Source organism: Lithobates pipiens, unplaced genomic scaffold (genome assembly GCF_037356315.1).
Source record: "Lithobates pipiens isolate NorthernLeopardFrog02 unplaced genomic scaffold, aLitPip1_a1.2 Scaffold_19, whole genome shotgun sequence".
In the NCBI taxonomy this organism is placed as follows: Eukaryota; Metazoa; Chordata; class Amphibia; order Anura; family Ranidae; genus Lithobates; species Lithobates pipiens.
This window is the reverse complement of record NW_027507764.1, coordinates 375706624-375732905: the sequence shown is the minus strand read 5'-3', so window position 1 is coordinate 375732905 and position 26282 is coordinate 375706624. Positions and strand designations below refer to the sequence as shown.

At 44.2% G+C, this 26282-nt stretch overlaps 1 protein-coding gene across 3 annotated transcripts in view; it reads left to right on the top strand.

Annotated features, from left to right (window-relative positions):
* CTDP1 (CTD phosphatase subunit 1) overlaps positions 1-26282 on the top strand; it is a 195986-nt gene that overhangs the window by 89175 nt on the left and 80529 nt on the right. For all 3 annotated transcript variants that reach the window (XM_077492323.1, XM_077492322.1, XM_077492324.1), the window contains 2 exons: positions 11526-11667; positions 12162-12392. In XM_077492323.1, coding sequence (XP_077348449.1) covers positions 11526-11667; positions 12162-12392 — 373 coding nt within the window. The remainder of the gene's footprint in view (positions 1-11525; positions 11668-12161; positions 12393-26282) is intronic.

The following is a 26282-nucleotide window of genomic DNA, read 5'->3' as shown; positions in this document are numbered from 1 at the left end:
CGGCGAGGGAGGGGGAGCTCAGAGCGCTGACAGGGGACCCAAAAAAGTGGATGGGTGCTGTGTAAAACCCCTCTGCACAAAGCAGGAAAGTTTATTTATTTTTGTTTAAAAAATAAATAAATATTTAGGTCCATATATACTTGTACACAGGCACAAATGTGTTTTTGTTTTTGTTTTTTGTTTTTGTTTTTTTTGTTTTTCAAATATTTACCAAAACTTATTTGAGCTAGAGTTATAATGGATATGGGTTTAATTTGAGGGTATATACATCCAAATCTGAGGCAGGGTTTAGGAAATGCAGCTCTTAAGAATAGCCACTCTCCCCTTTTTCAAGGGACCAAAAGTAAATGGACAATTGAATCAAAAGCTGTTTCATGGCCAGGTGTGGGCTACTCCTTCGTTATTTCTTCATCATTAAGACCCCTTTCACACCACAACGCACCTTGCGTCGGCGGTAAAATGCCGCTATTTTTAGCGGCATTTTACCGGCGGATTTGCGGCGCATTTTGGCCGCTAGCGGGGCGCTTTTACCCCCCGCTAGCGGCTGCGAAAGGGTTAAAACCGCCGGCAATACGCCGCAATAGCGGCGTTTTGCCGGCGGCATTACAGCGCTGCCCCATTGATTTCAATGGGCAGCAGCGGTGGAGGAGCGGTAAACACACCACTCCTTCACCGCTCCAAAGAAGCTGCTGGCAGGACTTTTTTCTGACGTCCTGCCAGGGCACCGCTGTAGTGTGAAAGCCCTCGGGGCTTTCACACTACACACAATGGTGCAGCTTCTTTAGGGCGTTTTGCAGGTGCTATTTCTAACGCTATAGCGCCTGCAAAACGCCCTGGTGTGAAAGGGGTCTTAAGCAGGTAAAAGGTGGAGTTGATTTCAAGTGTGGTATTTGCATTTGGCATCTATTGCTGTGAACCTACATCATGCATTCAAAAGGCGCTGTCCATCCAAGTGAATCAAGCAATTGTAAGGCTTCAAAAACGAAATCAGTCCATCCGAGACATATCAGCAACGTTATGAGTATACAAATGAACAGTTTGGTACATTCTGAGGAAAGAAGAACACAATGGTGAGCTCAGCAACATAAGGCCTGAATGTCCACGGAAGAGGAGAGGAGGACACTCTCCAGGAGGTGAGTGTATCATTTAAAGTCTACAATCAAGAAAAGACTTCACAAGAGCAAATACAGAGGGTTCACCACAAGTTGCAAACCATTCATAAGCCCGAAGAATAGAAAAGCCTGATTAGATTTTGACAAAAAACATCTAAAAAAGCCAGACCAGTTCTGGAAATGCATTCTTTGGAAGGATGAAACGAAGATTAATCTGTACCAGAATGGGCAGAAGAATAGCGTGGCTAAGGCTTGGAACAGCTCATAGGCCAAAGCACACAATGTCATCTGTAGAAAGTGGTGGAGGTAATGTGATGGCTTCCAGTGGCACTGGGTCATTGGTGTTTGATTGTGTGACAGAAGACTGAAGTAGCCAGATGTGTTCTGCAGTGTTTACAGATATACTGTCAGCCCAGATTCAGCCAAATGCAAGCAAAGTTGATTGGACAGTGCTTCACAGTACAGATGAACAATGATCCAAAACACTGGAAAAGTAATCCAGGAGCCTTTGAAGGAAAAGTGGAATATTCTGCAATGGCCGAGTCAGTCACTTGATCTCAACCCAATTGAGCATGCATTTCACTTGTTGACGGCAAAACTAAAGGCAGAAAGACTCACAAAGAGCAACTGAAAATGCTGCAGTTAGAGCCTGGTAAAGCATCAGAAAGGAGGAAACCCAGTCTTTGGTAATGTCCATGGGTTCCAGACTTCAGGCAGTAATTGCCAGTATAGGATACTCAACAAAATATTCAACATTTTATTATCCTATTCATTTGTCCAATTACAATTCAGCCCCTGAAAAGGGTGTGGATAGGGGCTGTGTATAAAAAATGGTTGCAGTTCCTAAAATTTGTACTTGATATTTATGTTCAACCTCTGAGTGTCTGCACTTAAAATTTTATTTGGATTGTTTCGTTTTTAATTTTGTTTTGGTAGCATACAGAGTCAAAAGTATGAATGTTGTGTCCATCTATATAGACTTAACTGTGTGTGTGGAGATATATATATATATATATATATATATATATATATGTGTAAAATGAATATGTGTGCCATTTAATAGATATTCACAGTTTGCATCCAATGACGTACTGCGCTCTGAATTGAGGGCACACAATGTGTTGTCAGTCTGAAGCACTGTGCCATGACCATTACTCCCGTGCGTGGGAGTGATGTCATTGCGGCCTATCCATTCAAGTTGTCAGAGCCCGCGAATCGGGAAGGAAGACTGTGTAAAGATGGAAGAAGTAAAGATGGTCTGTTTTATAGATAAGTTTCATAATGTGCTAGTACAATGTGTTATTTATTTATTTTATATCTTTAGATATATATATATATATATATATATATATATTTATTCAGGAATTAAAGGGGTTGTAAACCCTCTGCGTGTTTCACCTTAATGCATGATATGCATGAAGGTGAAAAACCTTTAGTGCAGCAACCCAAAGTCCCCCTTAGCCGTTGTACACCCCGTTGGACATTCCAACGGAAAGTTTCCGATCGGACCATGTTGTCGGATAATCCGACCGTGTGTGGGCTTCATCTGACTTTTTCTGTCGGAATGTCAGACCAACAAAGTGTACGACAACACGATCCGATCAGACTTTGTCCGATCGTTTGTAGAGAATTCCGAACGAACAAAGTGCCACGCATGCTCAGATCAAATTCCTAGACCAAAGCTATTGGCTATTAGCCTGAACGTAGTCCCGTGATAACGAAATAACGTCATCTTGTTACGAACGATCGGATTTTCCGACAACTTTGTCCGACCGTGTGTATGCAACACCAGTTTCGGACAAAATCAGTTGGAAAAAATCCGCCCAGTTTTGTTGTCGGAATGTCCGACCGTGTGTACAAGGGCTTAGACTTACCTGAGCCCCGTAATTCTCGCAATGGGAACAAGCACACCAGCTCTGGTCGTTGTCTTGTGTCCTGATCGGATAGATTGATAGCAGCGCAGCAATTGGCTCCCGCTGCTGTCCATCAAATTCAATGGCCCTGGGGGTGGAGCCAAGTCCTGACTGTGTCAACAGATGCAGCAGCAGGATACGGGATCGCTTCTCCAGGGGCACTCAAGGAGAGGAGTTGGGAGCACCACTGTGGAACCCCAGAAGAGGATTGGGGCCACTCTGTGCAAAACCAACTTTACAGCAGAGCTAAGTATGACATGTTTAAAAAAAAAAAAAAGGAACCATTACAACCCCTTTAACTACACCACTTTAATCTGGAACCCTGGGTTATGCTGCCACCTACAGGAAGGTTGGACACTAGGCACAAAGCAAAATGTAGACCAGCACTAGGGACTCCTCACTTCAGACCATGCTAAGTTTAGCTTTGTGTCCTTAAGAGGATGGACACCTTTCTCAACTCTGTTCTCAAGACTAAAAGATCTCAAGATTAAAAAATGTCTTCAGTTAAAAGCTGCTTGAAAATTTAGATGAGATCTTGCTAATCCTGGAAGCTGACAATCCTGGAATGCTCACTGAATAGCTGTTCTTCCTTTCATGCACCAAAATATCCAGATAAGATATAATGCAAACTAAAAGTGGCAGAAAAGAGTGCAGGTAATGGTGCAGATAAAACCCTTTTTATGTATAAAATGCACTAACAAAATGCAGACTCAGCACCAAGGACACAGCAGAAGTGTCCTTGGTGCTGAATTCTGCTTCTGAGCCATCTGGGGAGTTAACTGCTGCGGGATGCTTTGAAGGTCCAGAGTAGGGATGAGCTCTGGCATGTTCGCACACTCCACGCGCAGAGCCGCCAGGAAGTCGGCGCTGCGCTAATCACAGGCAGTGAGACATTGCCCCGATGCGTGGCTGCAGAGATCGGGCAATGTCTCGCTGCCTGTGATTAGCGCAGCAATGCGCTAACTTCCTTACTCTGCACGTGGAGTGTGCGAACACGCCGGAGCCCATCCCTAGTCCAGAGCATTGTCTGCTACTTGTGTCTGAATAGTAACTTTTTTTTGTCTAGTGTCCAATCTATATAGTTGTCAGCAATAACCTATGTTTCTTTAAGCATCCTGTATTCCTCAATGGACATGTAAAAGAGCGATTTTAAAAATACAAATATTCCATTATTTGACATCGCCTTGTAGTGTGGAATGCTGGAATCCCATTTTTCCATTGGTTAGTGTAGCAGGTCATGAGTTTGACGATGCTTGATTGGGTTTAAAGCTTCAAGATTAAAGCAACCCAAAATTCAGGGATGTTGCGACTCTCTCTTGTTGACTCCTTTCAGGCACTGCTCAGTGCCCACTATTAGTGTATATGTTAATAAAAAAAAATATATATATATAATTAAAATATATCTCATATTTTTTTTTTTTTTTTTTGACCAGGCAACTGGAACTTAAGTCCATTATTCTTATGGTACCCACGAAGAGAAATCCATTTTATTTGTAGTTATGTTGGGGTATTGCTAATGGTTTGGCAACTTTGGGCTCCATTAGCTGTAATGACAATCTATAGTGTTCTAGCAGGGTATCCCCATACACCTCAAATGTGTAAGTCCACCCCATAGAAGTGTAGGATCAACGTTCAGTTGTAGCCAGAAAAATGCATAAGTGAAGTTCCTGATTACACTACGGTACACCTTCACTATGGCAGCCCCTGGATACTCTTCCAAACTCTTTAACCACTTCAGCTCCGGACCAATAAACACCTTAAGGACCAGAGGTCTTTTTGCAATTTCGCACTGCGCTGCTTTAACTGGTAATTGCGCGGTCATGCAATATTGCACCCAAACGAAATTTGCGTCCTTTTCTTCCCACAAATAGAGCTTTCTTTTGATGGTATTTGATTGCCTCTGCGATTTATTTTTTTTTTTTTTTTTTTTGCGATATAAATGGAAAAAGAGCGAAAATTTTGAAAAAAAAAGATATTTTCTTCTTTTTGTTATAAGAAAAATCGAATAAACTAAATTTTAGTCATACATTGAGGGCAAAATTTATTCAGCCACATGTCTTTAGTAAAAAAAATGTCAATAAGCGTATATTTTTTGGTTTGCGCAAAAGTTATAGCGTCTACAAACTAGAGTACATTTTCTGGAATTTACACAGCTTTTAATTTATGACTGCCTATCTCATTTCTTGAGGTGCTAAAATGGCAGGGCAGTACAAATCCCTCCCAAATGACCCCATTTTGGAAAGTAGACACCCCAAGGAAATTGCTGATGGGTATGTTGAGCCCATTGAATATTTATTTTTTTTGTCCTAAGGGATTGAATAATGACAAAAAAAAAATAAAATTTTTTTTTACAAAAAGTTGTCACTAAATGATATATTGCTCACACATGCCATGGTTATATGTGGAATTGCACCCCAAAATATATTCCGCTACTTCTCCCGAGTATGGGGATACCACGTGTGGGACTTTTTGGGAGTCTAGTCGCGCACGGCACCCCGAAAACCAATCACCACCTTCAGGATTTCTAAGGGTGCAAATTTTTGATTTAACTCCTCACTACCTATCACAGTTTCGAAGGCCATAAAATGCCAAAATAGCACAAAACCCCCCAAAATGACCCCATTTTGGAAAGAAGACACCCCAAGCTATTTACTGAGAGGCATGTTGAGTCCATGGAATATTTTATATTTTGCCACAAGTTGCGGGAATATTACAAACTTTTTTTTTTTTCACAAAGTTGTCACTAAATGATATATTGCTCACACATGCTATGGGCATATGTGAAATGACACCCCAAAATACATTCTGCTGCTTCTCCTGAGTACGGGGATACCACATGTGTGGGACTTTTTGGGAGTCTAGTCGCGCACGGCACCCCGAAAACCAATCACCACCTTCAGGATTTCTAAGGGTGCAAATTTTTGATTTAACTCCTCACTACCTATCACAGTTTCGAAGGCCATAAAATGCCAAAATAGCACAAAACCCCCCCCCAAATGACCCCATTTTGGAAAGTAGACACCCCAAGCTATTTACTGAGAGGCATGTTGAGTCCATGGAATATTTTATATTTTGCCAAAAGTTGCAGGAATATTACAAACTTTTTTTTTTTTTTGCACAAAGTTGTCACTAAACTAAATGATATATTGCTCACACATGCTATGGGCAGAAGTCAAATTACACCCCAAAATTCTGCTGCTTCTCCCGAGTATGGGGATACCACATCTGGGGGACTTTTTGGGAGCCTAGCCACGTACGGGACCCCGAAAACCAAGCACTGCCTTCCGGATTTAAATATAAAATGCTACCAAAAAACCTGTTAGCGATGGCAGGGATCAGGCCTGACTCTGCGATCGCTGCAGTTATGTGTTTAGTGTTTTGTAAGTGACAGTGATCGATCGATACTGCACTTGGGTGGGCTGGCCAGAGGGGCAAAACGCAGGTGCTAGCAGGTATCTGGGCTGATCCCGCTAACAATGCGTTTTTTTGGAACCCTAAACTGCTGGGGACGCTAGTATAGATCTGAACAGGTCAGATATTGATCTGTTCAGATTCTATAGCACTACGGGAGGTGTATGCTTTGCGTGTGGGTGTTAGCGGTACTGGCACTAACCTAGCGCTGCCTGGGGCGACGCAGACCCTGACCCTAAAACCTAATTGATATCACCCGCCGGGTGATCAGGGGGTTAAACCTTTATTGGGTAATAAATGGTGGGTGCCCTGATGCTATAAAAAACAAACTAACCAGAGTCACCCGTAACACTTATACGGTGATCAGTGGTGAAAGGGTTAACTAGGGGCAATCAGGGGGTTCAAATTTTTATTAGGTAGTATATGGGGGTCCCTGGCGCTATATAAAAACCTGACGGGGAACCTAAATAACTAACTGGCTAACCAGCGTCACCAGTGACACTTATACTGTGATCGCTGGTGAAAGGGGGTGAAAGGGTTAACTAGCAGCAATCAGGGGGTTAAAACCATTATTGGGTAGTATATCGGGGTACCTAGCGCTATAAAAACCTGGCGGTGAACCTAAAAAAATAACTAGCTACCTAGCGACACTAGCGACACTGATGCAGCGATCAGAAAAATTATCGCTTAGTGACACTGGCAAAAGGGGGTGAAAGGGTTAACTAGCGGCAATCAGGGGGTTAAAACCATTATTGGGTAGTATATCGGGGTACCTAGCGCTATAAAAACCTGGCGGTGAACCTAAAAAAATAACTAGCTACCTAGCGACTGTAGCGACACTAATGCAGCGATCAGAAAAACGATCGCTTAGTGACACTGGCAAAAGGGGGTGAAAGGGTTAACTAGCGGCAATCAGGGGGTTAAAACCATTATTGGGTAGTATATCGGGGTACCTAGCGATATAAAAACCTGGCGGTGAACCTAAAAAAATAACTAGCTACCTAGCGACACATGCAGCGATCAGAAAAATGATCGCTTAAGGACACTGGCAAAAGGGGGTGAAAGGGTTAACTCTAGGGGCAATCAGGGGGTTAAATCTTTATTGGGGGGTGATAGGGGGCTACCCTGGACCTAACACTAACTGTCCTGACAGTTTTTACTGTCACAACTGACACTGAATGCATTGATCAGTAAAGAAATGATCAATGCAATCAGTGACACTGTGACTGGGGGGGAAGGGGGCGGGGGGGGGATCGGGGGGGGGGTTTGTGTGCCTGTGTGTACCTACATGTCAGTGTAGTGTTGGTGCACACTTACTATTAGTCTTCTCCTCGTAGTCCGGTCAAAAAGACCGCCCTGAGGAGAATGACATCACTTCCTCCTTCCTGTGTAAACAATACACAGTGGGAGGAAGCTTCTCATTGGCCAGGAGCGATCCAGAGGGGGTGGCCGAAAACCAACGGCCATCCCCTCATCACGGAGCGCTCCTGGAGCGAACCGGACCGTCGTATCCAACGGGAGGGGGTCCGATCGGACCCCCCACCCGCTGGAAGGCAGGCACGTACATTTACGTGATTGTGCCTGCCTGTGCCATTGTGTTGACGTACATTGGCAATACGGCGGTCCTTAAGTGGTTAAACAAAAAAACTTTCAAAATACACATGTACTGTATAACATTGGAAAAGAGTTCAATGCTACTACCCATTCAGTCCAACATTAATAGAGCTCACAGGTGCCCAATCTGCAGTTGCACAGCTGAGAGTTGTCAGCACAATATTTTAGAGCAGCAACGGTTGTGCGATTGTAGAAACCACAGTGTACAAGTCACAGGTACAGTGAGTTGACGCGTTTCAGCCTACATGGCTTTAATCATAACTCCAAACTGCTATGATTAAAGCTTTGTAGGCTGAAACGTGTCAACTCACTGTACCTGTGATTTTTACACTAGTTTCTTTATTAAAGCAAGATTTTAGAGCAGCAACAGTTGTGTTCACTTCTATGGACTGTATAACACTACTGAACAAAAAATGGCTGGTATTCTAATGATATTGTTCATAGATTGTTTTTGGATATTTGCAATTCTAATTGGGGCACATTTAACAGAATGTATGCTGTTTTAAGATGCTAAATCCTTTCTATACGTGCCATGGAAGATGTTTAAAATGTGTGCTTTTTCAAAATGTGAAAAATTATACACGATTGGCATTGCTGGAGTTGTAACTTGAAGAAAAAAATGACAGCTTATATACTGGGTGTTTTTTAGCCTTGGTGTTTTAGATGTGGATGGCGGAAGGTATAGGTGCTTAACCACCTCGCGCCCGCCCTATAGCCGAATGACGGCCGTAGAGCAGGCGCGTTCATCCGGGAGGCCGTCCCTGGACGTCCTAATGTTTACTTCCGAAATGCGCGCCGCCGCGGGCGCGCATCGCGGAAGTTCTGTGTTCACCGTGTCCCCCGGGGACAGGCAAGCACAGATCGCTGAAAACGGCCAATCACAGCGGCCGTTTACAGCGTGATCGGCGTATCCAATGGGAGATGATCTCATATGTAAACATATGAGATCATCTCTCACCGCCGCTCTCCCTCCTCACACAGTGTGAGAGGGGAGAGATTAACAGCTGCAGCGGCAGCCGTTCTTCCTTGAGCTGAAGAAAAAAATAAAAAAAGTAAAGTAAAAAGTGCCATCCGCCCCCAGCAGTGCCATCCGCCCCCAGCAGTGCCATCTGTCATCAGTGCCACGTGTCATCAGTGCCACATAGTGCCACGTATCAGTGCCATTTGTCATCAGTGCCACATAGTGCCATCTGTCAGTGCCACGTATCAGTGCCATTTGTCATCAGTGCCACCTGTTAGTGTCACGTGCCATCTGTTGGCAGTGTCACGTGTCATCAATGCCACTTATCAGTGCCATCTGCCATCAGTGTCACGCGTCATCGGTGCCATGTATTAGTGCCATCTGTCATCGGTGGCACGTATTAGTGCCACCTGTCATCGGTGCCACTTATTAGTGCCACGTGTCTTTAGTGCCACGTGTCTTTAGTGCCACGTGTCTTTAGTGCCACGTGTCTTTAGTGCCACGTGTCATCAGTGCCACATATTGGTGCCATCTGTCATCAGTGCCACGTGTCATCAGTGCCACGTATAAGTGTCGTCATTGCCACGTATCAGTGCCATCTGTCATCAGTGTCACGTGTCAGTGTCCTGGTGCTTCAAAAGTGTAATAAATAGTCAACAAGTTAGATGTGTAATTTATGTTCCTAGAACACATGATGGCGCTACCTGCATGTTGGGCCTCTCTATGTGGCCAGGCTGTGAAAAAGTCCCACACATGTGGTATTGTAATACTCAGGAGGAGTAGCAGAATTTTTTGGGGGGTATCATTTGTGGTATACACATGCCACGTGAGAGAAATAACCTATTACAATGACAATTTTGTGGAGAAAAAAAAAATGAAAAATCTTAATTTTGCAAAGACTTGTGGGAAAAAAATGACAACATCAAAAAGCTCACTATGCCTCTTACTAAATACCTTGGAATGTCTACTTTCAAAAAAGGGGTCATTTGGGGGGTATTTGTACTTTCCTGACTTGTTCGGGTCACAAGAAATGAGATAGGCCACCAGTACATCAGAAGTGATCAATTTTGTGCGATTCGCACCACAGCTTGTAGACTCTCTAACTTTCACAAAGACCAAATAATATCCACTAATTTGGGTTATTTTTACCAAAGATATGTAGCAGTATAAATTGTGGCCAAAATTTATGAAGAAAAATTTATAATTTGCATAATTCTGTCACAGAAACAAAGAAATATGTGTTTTTTTTCAAAATTTTCGGTCTTTTTTCATTTATAGCGCAAAAAATAAAAACCCCAGAGGTGATCAAATACCACCAAAAGAAAGCTCTATTTGTGGGAAAAAAAGGACAAAAAATTCATTTGGGTACAGTGTTGCATGACTGAGTAATTGTCATTCAAAGTGTGAGAGCACCGAAAGCTGAAAATTGGTCTGGGCAGGAAGGGTGTTTAAGTGCCCAGTAAGCAAGTGGTTAAATTCTATAAGAGGCTAAGGGCTGCTGTGGCTGTATGGGGCTGGGCAGTGTATACTGCCCGAAATGTTAGTAGCACTTAGTACACCCTCCAGCCAGAGCATAATGGTGAAAACCCCAAGGGTCATTCAAATGTAAATGCACTCAGTCTTATTTACCCATACAATGATTCATGAATTGTGGTATAAACCGCCCATTTATTCCCACACATATTGTTCAAATTTTCAACTTAAAGTTAAAATAAAGTCCAACTATATGTCCAGTTTCTTAATATAACATCACCAGCAATCCTCCACCAACCACACCTCCTGTTCACCTCCAGGAGTTGACCTGTACACTCTCTAAGTCTCTATAGGCCTTCCACTTTAAATGGGGTAATAGCTCCAATGCAAGATTTCTCTAAATTTACCAACCAGATTCCCTTCTGCTTTTAGTTTACAGCAAGGTCACTGGATAAAGATGACACTTTTCTCTCCACCATAAGCTCAAAGAAATCAAAATAAGGCCATCATTGTGCAAACTTCTCTAAGGGCCAGTTCACACCAGATGCAGTTCCGTGCGGGGTTTTTTTCTGCACTAAAAATGCATGCACAGTGATTTTCATGTATGCCAATGGCTTTAGTTCACACCATGCAGTGAGTTTCTGTTGCGGAACTGACTGCATGGTGTGAACTAGAACCATTGGAATCCATTGGAATACTTGGAAAACACACTGCATGCATTTTGTGGAGAAAAAAAGTGCACAAACTGTACGTAACTGCATATGATGTGAACTGGCCCTTACTCCATAACATTTTTTTGAAAACCACTAAGAAACACACTCACATTAAAGTGAACACATTCTAGTGCACACCAGTAAAATCGGCATAAAAGCTCTTAAGGAGCCAAGATATCGGCTTCACCACTGTGTTGTATATGACATGTATCCATGTATGCACCAGCAGAGCATAGCATATTCAAATTTTCATGGTGGATGTTTTGTCCTTTTTTAGAGTCTGTTTTTTGTTTTTTCTTCGCATAAGCACTGTGTTTCTGACTCCCAGGTACTGAAAAAGTTAAGCAAGCTCAGAACTGCAAACGTCTTTATGTTGTGAACCCAGACTGGCTTTGGAGTTGTCTGGAGCGATGGGAAAAAGTAGAAGAGCAACTCTTTCCTTTAAAAGAGGATTACTTAAAGTCCCAGAGGTATGCATTTGGTATTGTGTATTAATGCAGCATAAATTAATAGAGTACTATGGAACATGCCAATTCCAAGGTGATATGCTCAAAATTTAGGAGACATTTAAGTGTAAATACAGTTTGGTTTGTTTAATAGAAATATCTGTAAATTCTATGGGGCTGATTTACAAAAACCAGAGTGCAAAATCTAGTGCATCTATGCATGGGAGCCAATCAGCTTCTAACTTCAGCTAGTTCTACTAAGCTTTGAAAAAGAACAAAAAAAAAAAAAAAAAACCTGGAAGCCGATTTGTTTTTTTATGCAGCGCTGCACTACGTTTTGCACTCTCTACTATTATTAAATCAACTCCGATGCCTCAGTATAGGTAAACCTCTCTCAGGTCTTTGCAGCCATTTTCATCCTTTTTTTTTATTTTTTTTATTTTTTATTTTTTTAAATGCATATTGCTATGTTTTTTAAACATTATTTATTTATTTTTTTACTTATATTTCTTCAACAGAGCACTTAGCCCCACTACCTTCCCAGACATTCATAGTGCATTTCAGACTCCACTCTATCATCCTACCCCTATTCACCCCATGACTCGGCCAGGCCCAGAAGTTCGACAGTATGACCCAGTCACTGGTAAACTTATTCGAAAAGGATCCCAGGATTCCAGTCAATCGCCATATATTCAGTCACTGTGCCCATCTCTTGGCCTAGCTGTTCACGGAGAACACTCATCCTTCAGGTACAAAGAAGCACTAATGCGGGACTGTATTTTTAAAGGCAATTTATAGTCTCTTGTTTTTTGCTGTTGGTGTGATAGTCCAACCATTGCTTGCATGTAGTATTTTCATTCCTCGTATTTGTGTTTTGTGGAAGCCATCCACCACCACACAATTGTCTAGAGATTACTTGGGTTGTAGCAGTTCATTATAGTAATCTGAGCATTGTATAAAATGATATGTGCAATGAGTCCTGCTGTTTCAGCAGTATTTACAATATATTTTTGAACATTGTTTATTGGCTTACAAACTGTTTATTGTCTTACAAGAGCGCTTACATTATAGCAACAGCCAAACATAACTTTTGTTTAGTTCTGAACACAGTAAAAAAGGGTTTCAACTACTTTGTTTCTGTGAGAGTTATCTTTTTTTTTCTAAGATAGAGAAGGGGAGAACCTTTTTCAGGTTCGAGAACAGGGGTCTCAAACTGGCGGCCCTCCAGCTGTTGCTAAACTACAAGTCCCATGAGGCATTGCAAGGCTGACAGTTACAAGCATGGCTCCCATAGGCAGAGGCATGATGGGACTTGTAGTTTTGCAACAGCTGGAGGGCTGCCAGTTTGAGACCTCTGTTCTGGAACCATAGAGCAAAAACTTTAACCCCTCAGTGACCATTCTGAAGGGGGTGTGTACATTAACTAATCTATGCCTAGTCTACAGTGTAAGTGCCTTAACTTCTCAGTATATAGCCATCACAGAAAAAATTGTCCCTCAGTTTATAAAGCCGGCCATAGACTGTTCAAATTTCAGCTGGTTTAGCAGGATCCGGCTGAGATTCGAACCACGTGTGGTAAGGCTGAATGTACCCAAATTGATTACAACCAGCCTGTCAGATTTTACATTTAATTATTTCTAGCGGCTCTTGTGTTCTCTTGAAGGGAACTGCCCCCCCCCCCCCCCTTTCCACCGCCCTCCACCAGGAGGAATTACCCCATCAACACTCTGCTGCAGGGAAGAAAATTGCTGCTCCTATGGCCGCCTTCAATGTTGCCGCTCGGTGACTGTTTGCAGTGTATGTAATCTGTTTCAGAAACATGTGCATCAACCCCTTAAATTGTATGTACCGTGGCCTGTCCTCAGAATAAAATTAAAAGCCTCTTAGCATCCAGCCACAGCTCAGGTGGGTTAACCCCTCAGAGCTCATTCCTCTGTGCAGTGTGGTAGCTCCTCAATACCCTTGTGCTTCATCTCCTTGTTGCTCATTCTCTAGGTATGAATATTGACCTCTCCGCACCTGGTACACAGTTCATGTAGGTTAACCACTCAGCATTTACCCCTTAGCTTTCAGTCTCCAGCAAATGTGTAATAACCCCTTAGCACTTAGTTTCCTGCACATATGCTTTAATCTATTGCATTTATGCAGTGCACCATGCCAAATATCAGTTTCATATGCACTGACTCTGGTCCAGTTGGAATATTATCTACACTGATCTGTTTCCTTTTTAACAATCCGGAACAAAAAAAAAACATGCCCATTCTCCCATGGCCCCAGCACTATGGCCACTTTTCCTGGATTCTATAACAGTCTCTGCTAATAAACTGACTGCATGTTGGTGTATTCTTTTCAACCTACATTTCCACTACATTTTCAACCCATTACCACCAACATAATACTCCTGTTTAAGTATCCTCCTCTACAGTCCATAGTGCTGCTGACAGTTTCAAAACGTTCACTGTCCCAGAACAGCTTGCTTTAATTGTAACGGCCTGTTTCCTGGACACTGATTTTACCCCCGTTTCCTATTTCAAACCCTCTGTGTGAAGAGATGGACTCCAATTCTGCCCCTCTATAATTTACACCATTTTGCAAATCCATGCTGAAGACATTAGGGGACACATTTTTCCACCCCTAGCCATTCAGCACTGTTACAACCCTGCACTCCTCCTCTGCATGTAATGCCTGCTAAGATACTTTTCTAGTATTGTTTATATCCACAATCTTTCTTGTTCTGGCACACTTGCTAGTATGAATAAAAAATGAAACGCGGTGTAATGTTGGCTTGTTTCTTATGTTTGCATAAAGGAAAACAAATAAAGGCCAAATAATTTAAAGTTCTGTGTACAGGGACTGAATACATTTTGTGCTAGGTGATTTTGCTGATGTGCACCCTTTGCAGCAACCATGTGAGAGTACATAGAGCTTTTAGTGCAGCATCAGAATTTGATCCAGCTACTGTATGTATGTACTTCGTTTTTCGCTCTCTTCAGGGTACTACACACGACTTGCTTTTTTTTTTTTTTTTTATACATCTCATTTACAACCCTTATTGAATGTTGTTCACCTAGTATTGGATCACAGGCTGTAAACAAAATGTAGATGTTCTAATGACAATGTTTTGTTCAGTGTCCACTGGAACCGGCTTGCATGTGATTTAGTTAATATTAGTCTGGATTGGATCATTGTAAAATGGCACAGATGCATCTAGCAAAACCTAGTTCTCATGAAAGGCAGTGTGCGTGCAGTGCCAAAACATTCCATCTGCAGATACCAACAGGTGTCAGTAAATCTTTAATGAATGGAGTCTGCATAATTGGTTCCTTTTTTTGTAATAAGTAGGGCCAGGGGTTGTTGTGTAAAATGTCTTTATTACAGGCCTACCCAAATAAATCCTTTTATCATTTTAATGTTGGCTACACTATGCAAGTCATTAATGCTGTATTTTTTTTAAAGAGCATTTTTTTTGTATCCTGTAAAATTTTGGTAATAAAATCTGTAAAATGTTATTAGTGTGTGTTTTGCTTTGTTTATCTTTCAAAGCATGTTTTTTTTTTTATTGGGTAGTAAGCAAGAATGGAGCAATAGAAGACATTAGCCGGAAACCCGGGTTGCCGGCTAATTACTTCTGTGAATTGATGCCTTGGAAGCACACACTCCAGCCATGGAGGTCCTTAGCAATCTGTGTGTGGGTAAAGTTTCTTCAGTAAGCAAGAATGCTCGGTTTGTCATGGACCTAAATATGTGGCAAGATATGCTAGGACAGTGATGGCGAACCTTGGCACCCCAGATGTTTTGGAACTGCATTTCCCATGATGCTCATGCACTCTGCAGTTTGGTGGAGCATCATGGGAAATGTAGTTCCAAAACATCTGGTGTGCCAAGGTTCGCCATCACTGTGCTAGGACATTAGACCTAAATTTTAGAGGTCCAGCGTTCATCTTGAAAAAACAGAGGATGTGAAAATAATTGAAAACTTGTAACTTGGCACGTATTGTTCCTGCAACCTCTACATGTTGTACTTATGCATTCAGCTACCCAGAAGCTTAGTCTAAGCCAGGGATGTCCAAACTTTTTTCAAAGAGGGCCAGATTTGATGAACTGAACATGCGCGAGGGCCGACCATTTTGCCTGACATTCTTTGAATCATTAAAATTCGGTCTAAGTCTGTTCGTCCGAGCACTAATACACTGCCCAACAATAATTTTTTTGCCTTTGTGGCTGTGTGTGGTGAGATGAACTCAAGTGTATTATTTGGATACACCGTATTTATTGGCGTATAACACGCACCTTCACTTTAAGAGGGAAGCTTCAGGAAAAAAAAAAAAAATGTAATTTTAAATAAAGAACTGTGAAGAAAAATAAGGGCCAGTGCCCATCTGCAGACCCACAATTGCCAGGAACGCAGAGCCCACCATTGCCAGGAACGCAGAGCCCACCATTGCCAGGAACGCAGAGCCCACCATTGCCAGGAACGCAGAGCCCACCATTGCCAGGAACGCAGAGCCCACCATTGCCAGGAACGCAGAGCCCACCATTGCCAGGAACGCAGAGCCCACCATTGCCAGGAACGCAGAGCCCACCATTGCCAGGAACGCAGAGCCCACCATTGCCGGCAACGCAGAGCCCACCATTGCCGGCAACGCAGAGCCCACCATTGCCGGCAACGCAGAGCCCACCATTGCCGGCAACGCAGAGCCCACCATTGCCGGCAACGCAGCCCCACCATTGCCGGCAACGCAGCCCCACCATTGCCGGCAACGCAGCCCCACCATTGCCGGCAACGCAGCCCCACCATTGCCGGCAACGCAGCCCCACCATTGCCGGCAACGCAGCCCCACCATTGCCGGCAACGCAGCCCCACCATTGCCGGCAACGCAGCCCCACCATTGCCGGCAACGCAGCCCCACCATTGCCGGCAACGCAGCCCCACCATTGCCGGCAACGCAGCCCCACCATTGCCGGCAACGCAGCCCCACCATTGCCGGCAACGCAGCCCCACCATTGCCGGCAACGCAGCCCCACCATTGCCGGCAACGCAGCCCCACCATTGCCGGCAACGCAGCCCCACCATTGCCGGGAACGCAGCCCCACCATTGCCGGGAACGCAGCCCCACCATTGCCGGGAACGCAGCCCCACCATTGCCGGGAACGCAGCCCCACCATTGCCGGGAACGCAGCCCCACCATTGCCGGGAACGCAGCCCCACCATTGCAATTGCCAGGAATTCACTCACCATTGCCAGGAATGCAGCCCCACAATTGCAATTGCCAGGAATGCAGCCACCATTGCCAGGAATGCAGCCCCACAATTGCAATTGCCAGGAATGCAGCCACCATTACCATCAGTGCAGCCATGGAGGGCAGGACGAGAGCCAAACACATCCTACAGGAGAATTTCCTGTTTACACAACGGCCCCTTTAAGAGAAAGTCCCGCCTCCTCTGATGGACAGAACAGTCGTCCAATGGCAGAGATGGGACTTCCTATTACAGCTGCTGTGTAAACAGGAAATTCTCCTCCTGTGTGCACGGCACTCGTCCTGCCTCCTCCCTCTGAGGCAGCAGGACTATATATCTTTTGTGACCCCGGTGCTGGGAGATCGCCGGGGGGGCCACAAAAGATGTATATGTTTAAATAACCAGGCGGGCCGTTCAAAACCGGGCCGCGGGCCGGACTTTGGACATGCCTGGTCTAAGCAATCATTCTCCCATAACCAAATAATTTAGCCTGTCCATATCCAAACGCAGTTTATACCTAAAAGTTGTAAGACCTAAGTGTGAATGAGCACACATGCATAAAAGCCTTGACAGCTAAAATAAATTCTCTCCTTCATAATCTTAATCTTTGCTGCCTGTTGCCTACAACTGGACCAGTAAAGCTTAAAGTGAACAAGAACTGGCTGCACACAGAGAACGCCTGGTAGATTAATCTCTCAAATGTTTCAGCCAACAATGGACTAAATCGCCTGGTATTCTCTTGTGGACTTTGTGTTGGGATGTAGATGAGCTCTGGGCTAGCGGTTGCACCCAACAGACGGGAACGGGTCCAGTACAAGGCTTTAAAACGTGTTTTGCTGTGAGCTTGCCGCTTAAAGTGACCTTAAATTGACATGTTGCGTTGCCTACAAATTCTTGTTTAAATCTCCAAGTTTGATCCCGATGTGCCTCTTGCATCCTTGGATCCATTGCCCAGGCTGTTAACGAGTCAAGAATCAGTCCCCTACTCTTTTTTGTTTAATGCTAAGACTTGTCTCATCATTCAACTGTCTAAAAACTCTTTAAGAGTAAATATTATTCCATTTGAGAAAACAGTTGTCCTTTGCTGGGAAGTTGTGTTCATTCTGAAGAGGCAGTTGTTTGAACTACACTATTCTAGCAGGGATAAGGGACACCCAGGCCCTTTGTATATACCGTTGATGGACTTAGATCTTTTTCCTTGGATTGCTTAAAGAGATGGATTGCTATGTAACACAAGATGCGTTAACCAGAGTTAAAATGATTGTAAAGTTAGATTTTTTTTATATAACAAACCTGTAATTTACCTGCTCTGTGCAAAGGTTTTGCACTGAGCACCCCCTGTGTTCCTCCTATTATGGGTCCCCCCCAGGTGCACACCAATTCCTAGATGTGATGTCTGCATTAGTTTCCTTTTTTAGGCTTACTGTCCTTTCACCTGGTCATCCATCCAGTAACACTGCTTTTCAACAGAACCAGCTCTCCTGCAAATATACCTAAGAATGTTGAGACAAACCATTTACCACTAACAGGGGTGTTTACAATGATCAGCTTTTATTGATGTAAAACATTTATCCCAAAAGGTAAAAAAAACGGTTCCTGTAACTGCAGTGTTGACTGGAGTTTGGCTTCAATTTCTTTAGTGCATCTAAATCTGCTAGTACATCTAATACTCCTCTGCCCATAAACTGACAATGCTGCTCTACTAAGGTGCCCTTGTGCGCCTTCATCCAGAGTGGGTACATTTTAACACTGAAGGAGGTGTTACTGGTCAGATTAGGTGAAAACACACGGGAATAAAAGAAAAGAAAACAAATGCAGCCACTACATCTAAGGATTGTTAAGCTGCAATATATTACATTTTTGGCTTGGGGTTTAATACCACTTTAAAAAAAAATCTGTAGGAAGTGAAGTTACTGCTTGTTGGGGGATTCAAGATGTGTTAAAGCAATACTGAAGGAGAACAGTAGTGTGAGGAGTCAGAATATCCCTATACATCCCACTGATTGCTGCAAGTTGTAGCCTGGAGAAACTGGAAAATTCAGCCAAAAATCTTTCGGCGTTGTAAGATATTGTCTAGGCGTAGCTATTGTCTATAATTTTATCCCTTCACTTTATGGCGCTTTGGGCTTGACTTTGTGGTCCTCCCACTGGTGAAAAATGGAACCTTACAAACCTTTACTGCCCACTGTGGATACTATAGTATAGACGTCAAGGCCCCTTGCACGGTCTAAGACTAGGATCCAAGACTTTCACGTGCATTTCTGTTAAGCTTAACACAGGTGTTTTAACACTTAACTTTTTTAGTCAGGGCATTGTAAAAATGAAATCGTGTTTTTTTTTTTTTTTTTTTAATCCTTGAATGTCTAGATGCAGTTATTTAACTACTTCCCACCTGACCAATGTATATATACGGCCGGGTGGGAGCCTTCTCCTTCTGACTGGACGTTTCTGAACGTCCTTCAGAAAGAGGGGGATTGTGCGCGATCCCGATGTGCTCGTGTCACCCGGACACGGCGCATCTCGGATCGGCAGGAGGGCTCTGTGATTGGCCCTCCTGATCACATGACGGCCGTGTCCAATCATAGCTGTCATGTGATGTAAACAAACAGCCGGTTGCTAGGCAATCGGCTCTCCTCTCCTTACAAGGAATTCGTCGCTGAGGAGAGCGGATCGCTGCAGGCGGCTGGTGATCAGGGAGTATGAGCTGTTTTTTATAGCTTTTTACTTGCTGATCACCAATCTAGTGTAAACACACATGTCCCCAAAAACATATATCCCACTAAAATCGCAGTCCCAATGATTATCTGCACACACGTCCGTGATCACCTGCACACATCTGTACATGATCATTTGCGTACATATGTCCGTGATCACACAAACCAATTATTATACACTTAACTGAATTTTTTTTACCAAAAACATGTAGCAGAATACATTTTGGCTTAAATTTATGACAAAATTAGATTTTATTGGATTTCTTTTAAAATAGAAAGAAGAAAATATTGTGTTTTTGAAAAAAAATAAATTAAATTTCCGCAATTTTTTCGCTTTTATCGCAAAAAATAAAAACCGGAAATCTTGACTTAATACCACTCTATTTGTACAAACAAAATGATAAAAAAATTTCATTTGGGTACAACATAGTATGACCGCGCAATTGTCATTGAAGGTGCGAGAGCGCTGAAAATTGGGCTGGGAAGGAAGGGGGCGAAAGTGCCCTGTATTGTAGTGGTTACATTTTTTTTTTTTTTTTTGTTTTTTTTGAGTTGTGTTTGAATTAATATAAAACTCCCATGGTATCCTGCAATTTTTTTTTAGCTAAGCTTTCATACAGGTTTGTGTTTAGAGCTTTAACTGAATCATGGATATAATTGCAATTGGAAAAACACAGTAAAACAAATATTTTCCGGTTTAGATGACTTGATGGTTATAACTATTTAGGTCACAGATGCCAGCCTTCTTTTTCTTCTTGAGAGATTAAATGCTAGTTAAAAGGACAAAACATACATACTGTAATATGTAATTTTTTTATGTTCTCCGATAGGGATTTACACTTTTGTTACCTGCACAGGGTTTCCCTTGTTGGTATCTAATTTGCTTAGAGGTTTACTTGGGACCTGATTACTAGATGAAGATTGCTCCTTCTGTCTAAACTACACTGTCACTCTTTTCTGTCAGCTTTTGGTATACGCTGGAAGATCTCGTCTCTTCTGAAACTATCTTTGTTGGGCTTCTCTTTTTTCCTAAAATTTTAGGAATGTCTTTCCTAGGCTTCACCCTTTACCTAACCTTTTTACATCGGCCACGTTGCTTTATTAGTTTGTCTCATTGGTTTCCTCTTGGGAGGCTGTTTAGTCATCCTTCCCTTGTGCTCCTAATCTGCCTTGAGAAAGAAAGCATTATTTTTTGCTCTAATAAGTATCCCCCCCCCCCCCCCAAAAAAAAAATAATTATATATATATATATATATATATATATATATATATATATATATATATATATATATATATATATATATATATATATATATATATATATATATATATATATATATACATGCTCTTTCCTTCATTGACGGACACAGCATCTTCATCTTGACCTTAGGGTTATATCGCCCCTCTAGGAGAGGACTAGGCAGAAAGTGTTAAAAATAACACTTGCACAGGGGGTGGTCCTACTGGCTATAACCCCTCACACTGCATCCAACAGCTCTGTTTATTTTTCTGCCTAGTGTAGAAGCACCTGGCTCCTGGTGGGACCATTGTGATTTTTTTTCTTTTTTCTGCATTTTTGATTCCTGTGATCTGCAATCAACAGTCGGGCTGAGTGACAGGAAGGATGATATAGATCCTGGTTGTCTCCCCAGCCTGGCCATCGAGCGTGAACAGGCCCTAGCTACGTGCTGGGTCGGCCACGACATGCCCCATCTGATCCAGGGGAGGCCGGTGAGCTATATGTTCTGGGGCACACATATGACCGAGCTACTGTTGTCTGTCAGTGTGCCATGGCCAACAGCCACCCCGTACTGCTCAGGTTATGGGTCTGTCCATGAAATGCCTCCAGCAGTCCCTGCAGGAGAGGGGTAAGTATGGTTCCACCTGTCTTGGCAGGATGGAGCAGCTGTGCATTCCCTGGGGGGGTTGACCAGGGGGTCTCTCACTCTTCCTTTCTTCTCTCCCTGTCCCTTCCCTCCCCATGCTATGGGCCGTTGCGTGACTGGGCACATGGGGGTCCTCTGGGGGCTGCGCTGGGTGTTGGGGGTCCGCTCGTCCTCTTCCCTGTTTTTGGGTCATGGGGTGTTTGTGGTGTGTTTGCCATGTGGGGAGGCCGCTGCGCACTCCGCAGCCATTTTCTTGGGGCCACGGCCATTTTTTCTGTAGCCACAGCCAGTTTTCCTTCAGCCATTCTCTGGAAGTTTGGCGGCCATTTTCTTGACGCCCTCAGACATTTTTTGCTTTTTCCAGTAGCCTCAGTTTTGCCTCTAGTGCCAGGTGCTTGTTTCCTTTTAGAACCGCACTCTTTTCACACACACCTCGTGGATGACACAGGGGAGAGCGGACAGCAGCACAATGCAGTACCTGGGTCAGGGTGGTGAGACCTGCGGGGGGGCCCCTCAGTCTGTGACAGCTAGGAGGGTGGACATTTTGTGTGACTTGCCTTAGGTCCCTAAGTGGAGTGTGGGTCAGCATGGTGCCAGAAGCTGGCGTTATTTCCCCAGACATCCCTGTTATTGCAACTGGTTCCCCTGCAGCTGCGGTGCCTATGAGCAACCTGTCGGCGGTCGTGGAGGCTTTTGTTGCCAGAGTGGAAGTGGTGTATGGGCGCAAGGGGGGGGGGTAAAAAAAAACGCCCCCGCCGTCTTCTTTTGAAAGCTTTGATTCAGACTCGGGCCCAGCTGTGACAGGAGGCCCCTGTTCTGGCATGTCAGAGGATGCGTACCAGGACCGTTCAGACAGTGAGAATGACTCTGACTCTGTGTCCGGGTCAGCGCAGGAAAAGGCGCTTGTAGCAGCACTTATTACAGCGGTGCGGGATACCCTAAAGATGGAGGATACGGCGTGGACATCTACAGAGGTGTTGGTCCCACAAGCCGGCCCACACGGCTAAGGTGTTTCCTTACCCAACTTATTTTGATAAGTTTATTTACAAGGAGTGGGGAAAACCGCAGTGGGCCTTTTCAGTCCTGAAATGCATGACGGTGTGTGTTACCCCTTTGAGGAGAGTTTCCTGAAGAAATGGACATCTCCATTTCTTGGACCTCAGGGCCCTCAACAGCTTTGTGAAAGTACAAAGATTCAGGATGGAACCAGTTCGCTCAGTGGTCGCTGCACTCAATCAGGGGGATTTATTTGTTGTCCATGGACATAAAGGACGCATACTCGCATGTCCCCATATGCATCAAGCATCCGAGGTTTCTGCGATTTGCGGACGGGGATGAGCACTACCAATTTGTAGCTCTCCCTTTTTGGCCTGGCGTCGGCACAGAGGGTCTTCACTAAGGTGCTAGCCCCAATTTTGGCTTTGCTAAGGCAGCGACGGATCGCGATCGTGGATGACCTCCTTCTGAGGGCAGCTTCTGCCTCAGAATTAAGGGAGGATGTGGCGATCACCATGCAGATTCTTCTGGAGGTTCAGTACCCAACCAAACTCCCGAAGTCTGTGTTGGTGCCGACTCAACGCCTGGAGTACCTGGGCTTGCGTCTGGACCCCTCAGAGGTGAGAGTCTTTCTCCCTTCGGAAAAGCTGCAGACTCTTCAAGCTGTGATGAATTGTTGGTGTCCCGCAGGTGGTTGTCGCTGCGTTTTTGCATGCATGTCCTGGGTCTCATGGTAGCCACTTTTGAGGCGGTACCGTATGCTCAATTCCACACTCAAGTCTTGCAAAAGGAGATTCTGTCTAAATGGGACAAATCTCCATTGTCCCTGTATTGTCAAATTTCGGGTGAGCCAGCTAGTCATGGATTCCCTGCTCTGGTGGCTGAGGTCGCCAGCCCTTTGGTCCAGGAAGTCGTTCCTTCCTCTTCATTGAACAGTGATCACAACGGGCGCCAGCCTGATCGATTGAGGGGGGAGTTTGGGGCATGCAGTCGGGAGTTTGTGGCTTCCAGGGTCGCTGGACCCAGGAAGAGTCCCACCTGCCGATCAACGTTCTGGAACTTCGGTCGATCAGGCGGTGCCTCTCCACATGGTCACAGAGGCTGCAGGGGTGTCCGGTCAGGATCCAGTAAAACAACACCACGACGGTGGCGTATATCAAGGAGAAACAAGGAGCTCGGCTGCAGCATTGGAGGTCGCTCACATCCTGCGGTGGGCAGAGCAGTGTGTCCTGGCTCTGTCGGCCGTGTACATTCTGGACGTAGAAAACTGGCAAGCAGGCCACCTAAACCGTCAGATGCTGGACCAAGGGGAATGGTCCCTACATCTGGATGTATTTCGGCTCCTTTGCCTAAGGTGGGGCACTCCAGATGTGGATCTTCTGGCTTATCGACTCAATCGGAAGGTACAGAGGTTTGTGGCCAGGTCAAAGGATCCCTGGTCGGACGCGGCAGACGCGTTGGTGGCTCCATGGTGGCATTATCGGCTGATTTATGCTTGTCCCCCACTCAAACTTCTACCGCGTCTGCTTCGGTAATTCTGATTGCCCCTGATTGGCCTCGGCATTCGTGGTACGCCGACCTAGTACAAATGGTGGCGGATGTTCCTTGGCGGCTGCCGATGCGAGGGGACCTTCTGTCTGATAAATCTGAACTCCATCCCCACGTACACGGCTGGATATGCTTGGTGCCGGCACAGGCGCATGTGAGTTTAACTATGCTTTTTTACCTTTTTAAATACATTTTGATTACATGCTACACTATGATGGCTATTTATATATCTTTATGAGAAACAATTATTGCAAGAGGCTCTTACATACTGCTTGGAAAGGCTATTGGTGAAATCCTGAATGGAGTGGTTCTCCTAAATGAACCAAAGGCGCATATGCAGGTTTATCTGGTGGGTGGCCATTGCAGCAGGTGGTGGTGAAGTCACTTGTTTGGATAAAAGAAGCACTTTATATAGGAGGAATTAATTGGCACTGAAGTGATCACTCGCTTGGGGCATTCATTTGCACTGGAATTATTTTTCTGTCCTCTTTTTCTTTGTACTATTCTTTTTGGTATTGTTTTTAATAGTGAATTGCACTTTTATACAGTAGCATAGAACATGTATGCTTTTATTAAGGATGTAGTGAGGAGTTTATAGACGTATTAATATATGCACGGCACTTTTGGTTTTTATAAGGCACTGTGATATTTGACATTCAATGAGTTGTGGTAGTTAGCGCAATCCATATTACATATGTTTCCAGTATCCTGCTGTTTTTGCAGCGAGGAGTGGATGAGAAACTTGCCTTAAGCACCATTTAAGGGGCAGGTATCGGCTTTGGCTGTCTTTTTTTTTTTTTTTTTTTTTCACCGAGCCTTTGGCGACTCGTTCATTGGTGAGTGCGTTCAGGGGGTTCGACATGTGGCCCCTCCGGTTCGACCACCGGTACCTCCGTGGGATTTGAATCTGGTGCTCTCGGTGCTTCAGAAACCGCCGTTTGAAAACATTAGGGAGATCGCCTACTAGAAGTAGTCTTTCTAGTGGCTATTACATCTGCCAGAAAGATTTCTGAGTTGGTGGCCTTGTCTTGCAAGTCTCCCTACTTGATCCTCCACAAGGATAAAGAGGTGCTGCGTCCGCAGCCTTCGTTTCTGCCAAAGGTTGTTTCGGCCTTTCATCTAAATGAGGACATTGTGCTTCCGTTCTTATGTCCTTGGCCGTCACACCCCAAAGAGGTGGCTTTGCATTCCTTGAACATTGTCGGGGCTCTGTGGGTGTATCTGTCTGCTATGGCTCCTTTTCGGAGGTCAAACTCGCTGTTTGTATTGGGGGCTGGTCCAAAGAAGGGACTGGCGGTCTCGTTGGCCCCATTTCTTGGTGGATCAGACAGATTGTGGTTCAGGCTTATGCCATAAGGGGGCAGGGGCCTCCCTTTCATGTCACAGCACATTCTACCAGGGTTATTGGTGCCTCTTGGGTTTTCTGACATCAAGCATCTGTTTCTCAGGTGTGTAAGCCGGCGACCTGGTCGTCCATTCACACTTTCACTAAATTTTACAAGGTTGATGTGAGGGCATTTTCGGGTGCTTGCTTCGGCTGCAAGGCTTTGCAGGCGGCTGTTTAGGGTTGCAACTCCTCCGTTGAGGAGCTCTGGTTGTTATGGGTGGAGGTATTTTCTTGATGTTCCCACCCCTTATTTTTTGACACTGCTTGGGGACATCCCTAAGGTCGAGCTGAAGATTCTGTGTCCGTCAATGAACGATAGAGAAAATAGGATTTTTGTACTCTACGTAAAATCCTTTTCTCTGAAGTTCATTGATGGACACAGCACCCACCCCTCCTATTTATGTTTGTACTCTTTTTGACGAACTGAGCTGCTGGATGCAGTGAGGGGTTATAGCCAGTAGGACCACCCCCTGGGCGGTACTGTGCAAGTGTTGCTGTTTTTAACACTTTCTGCCTAAAGGGGCGAAATAACCCTAAGGCCAAGATGAAGATGCTGTGTCCGTCAATGAACTTCAGAGAAAAGGGTTGTACAAAAATCCTATTTTTTTTTTTCCCTCAGTTTAGGCCGATACATATTCTTCTACATGTTTTTGGTTAAAAAAAAAAAAAACCTAAGTTGTTTTTGATTGATTGGTTTGCGCAAAAGTTATAGCATCTACAAAATAGGGGATAGTTTTATGGCGATTTAATGAATAGTTTTTTTTTTTTTATATATATAGTGACCGCAACATTATGGTGGACACGTCGGACAATTTTGGCACGATTTTGGGACCATTCACATTTATACAGCGATCAGTGCGATTAAAATTG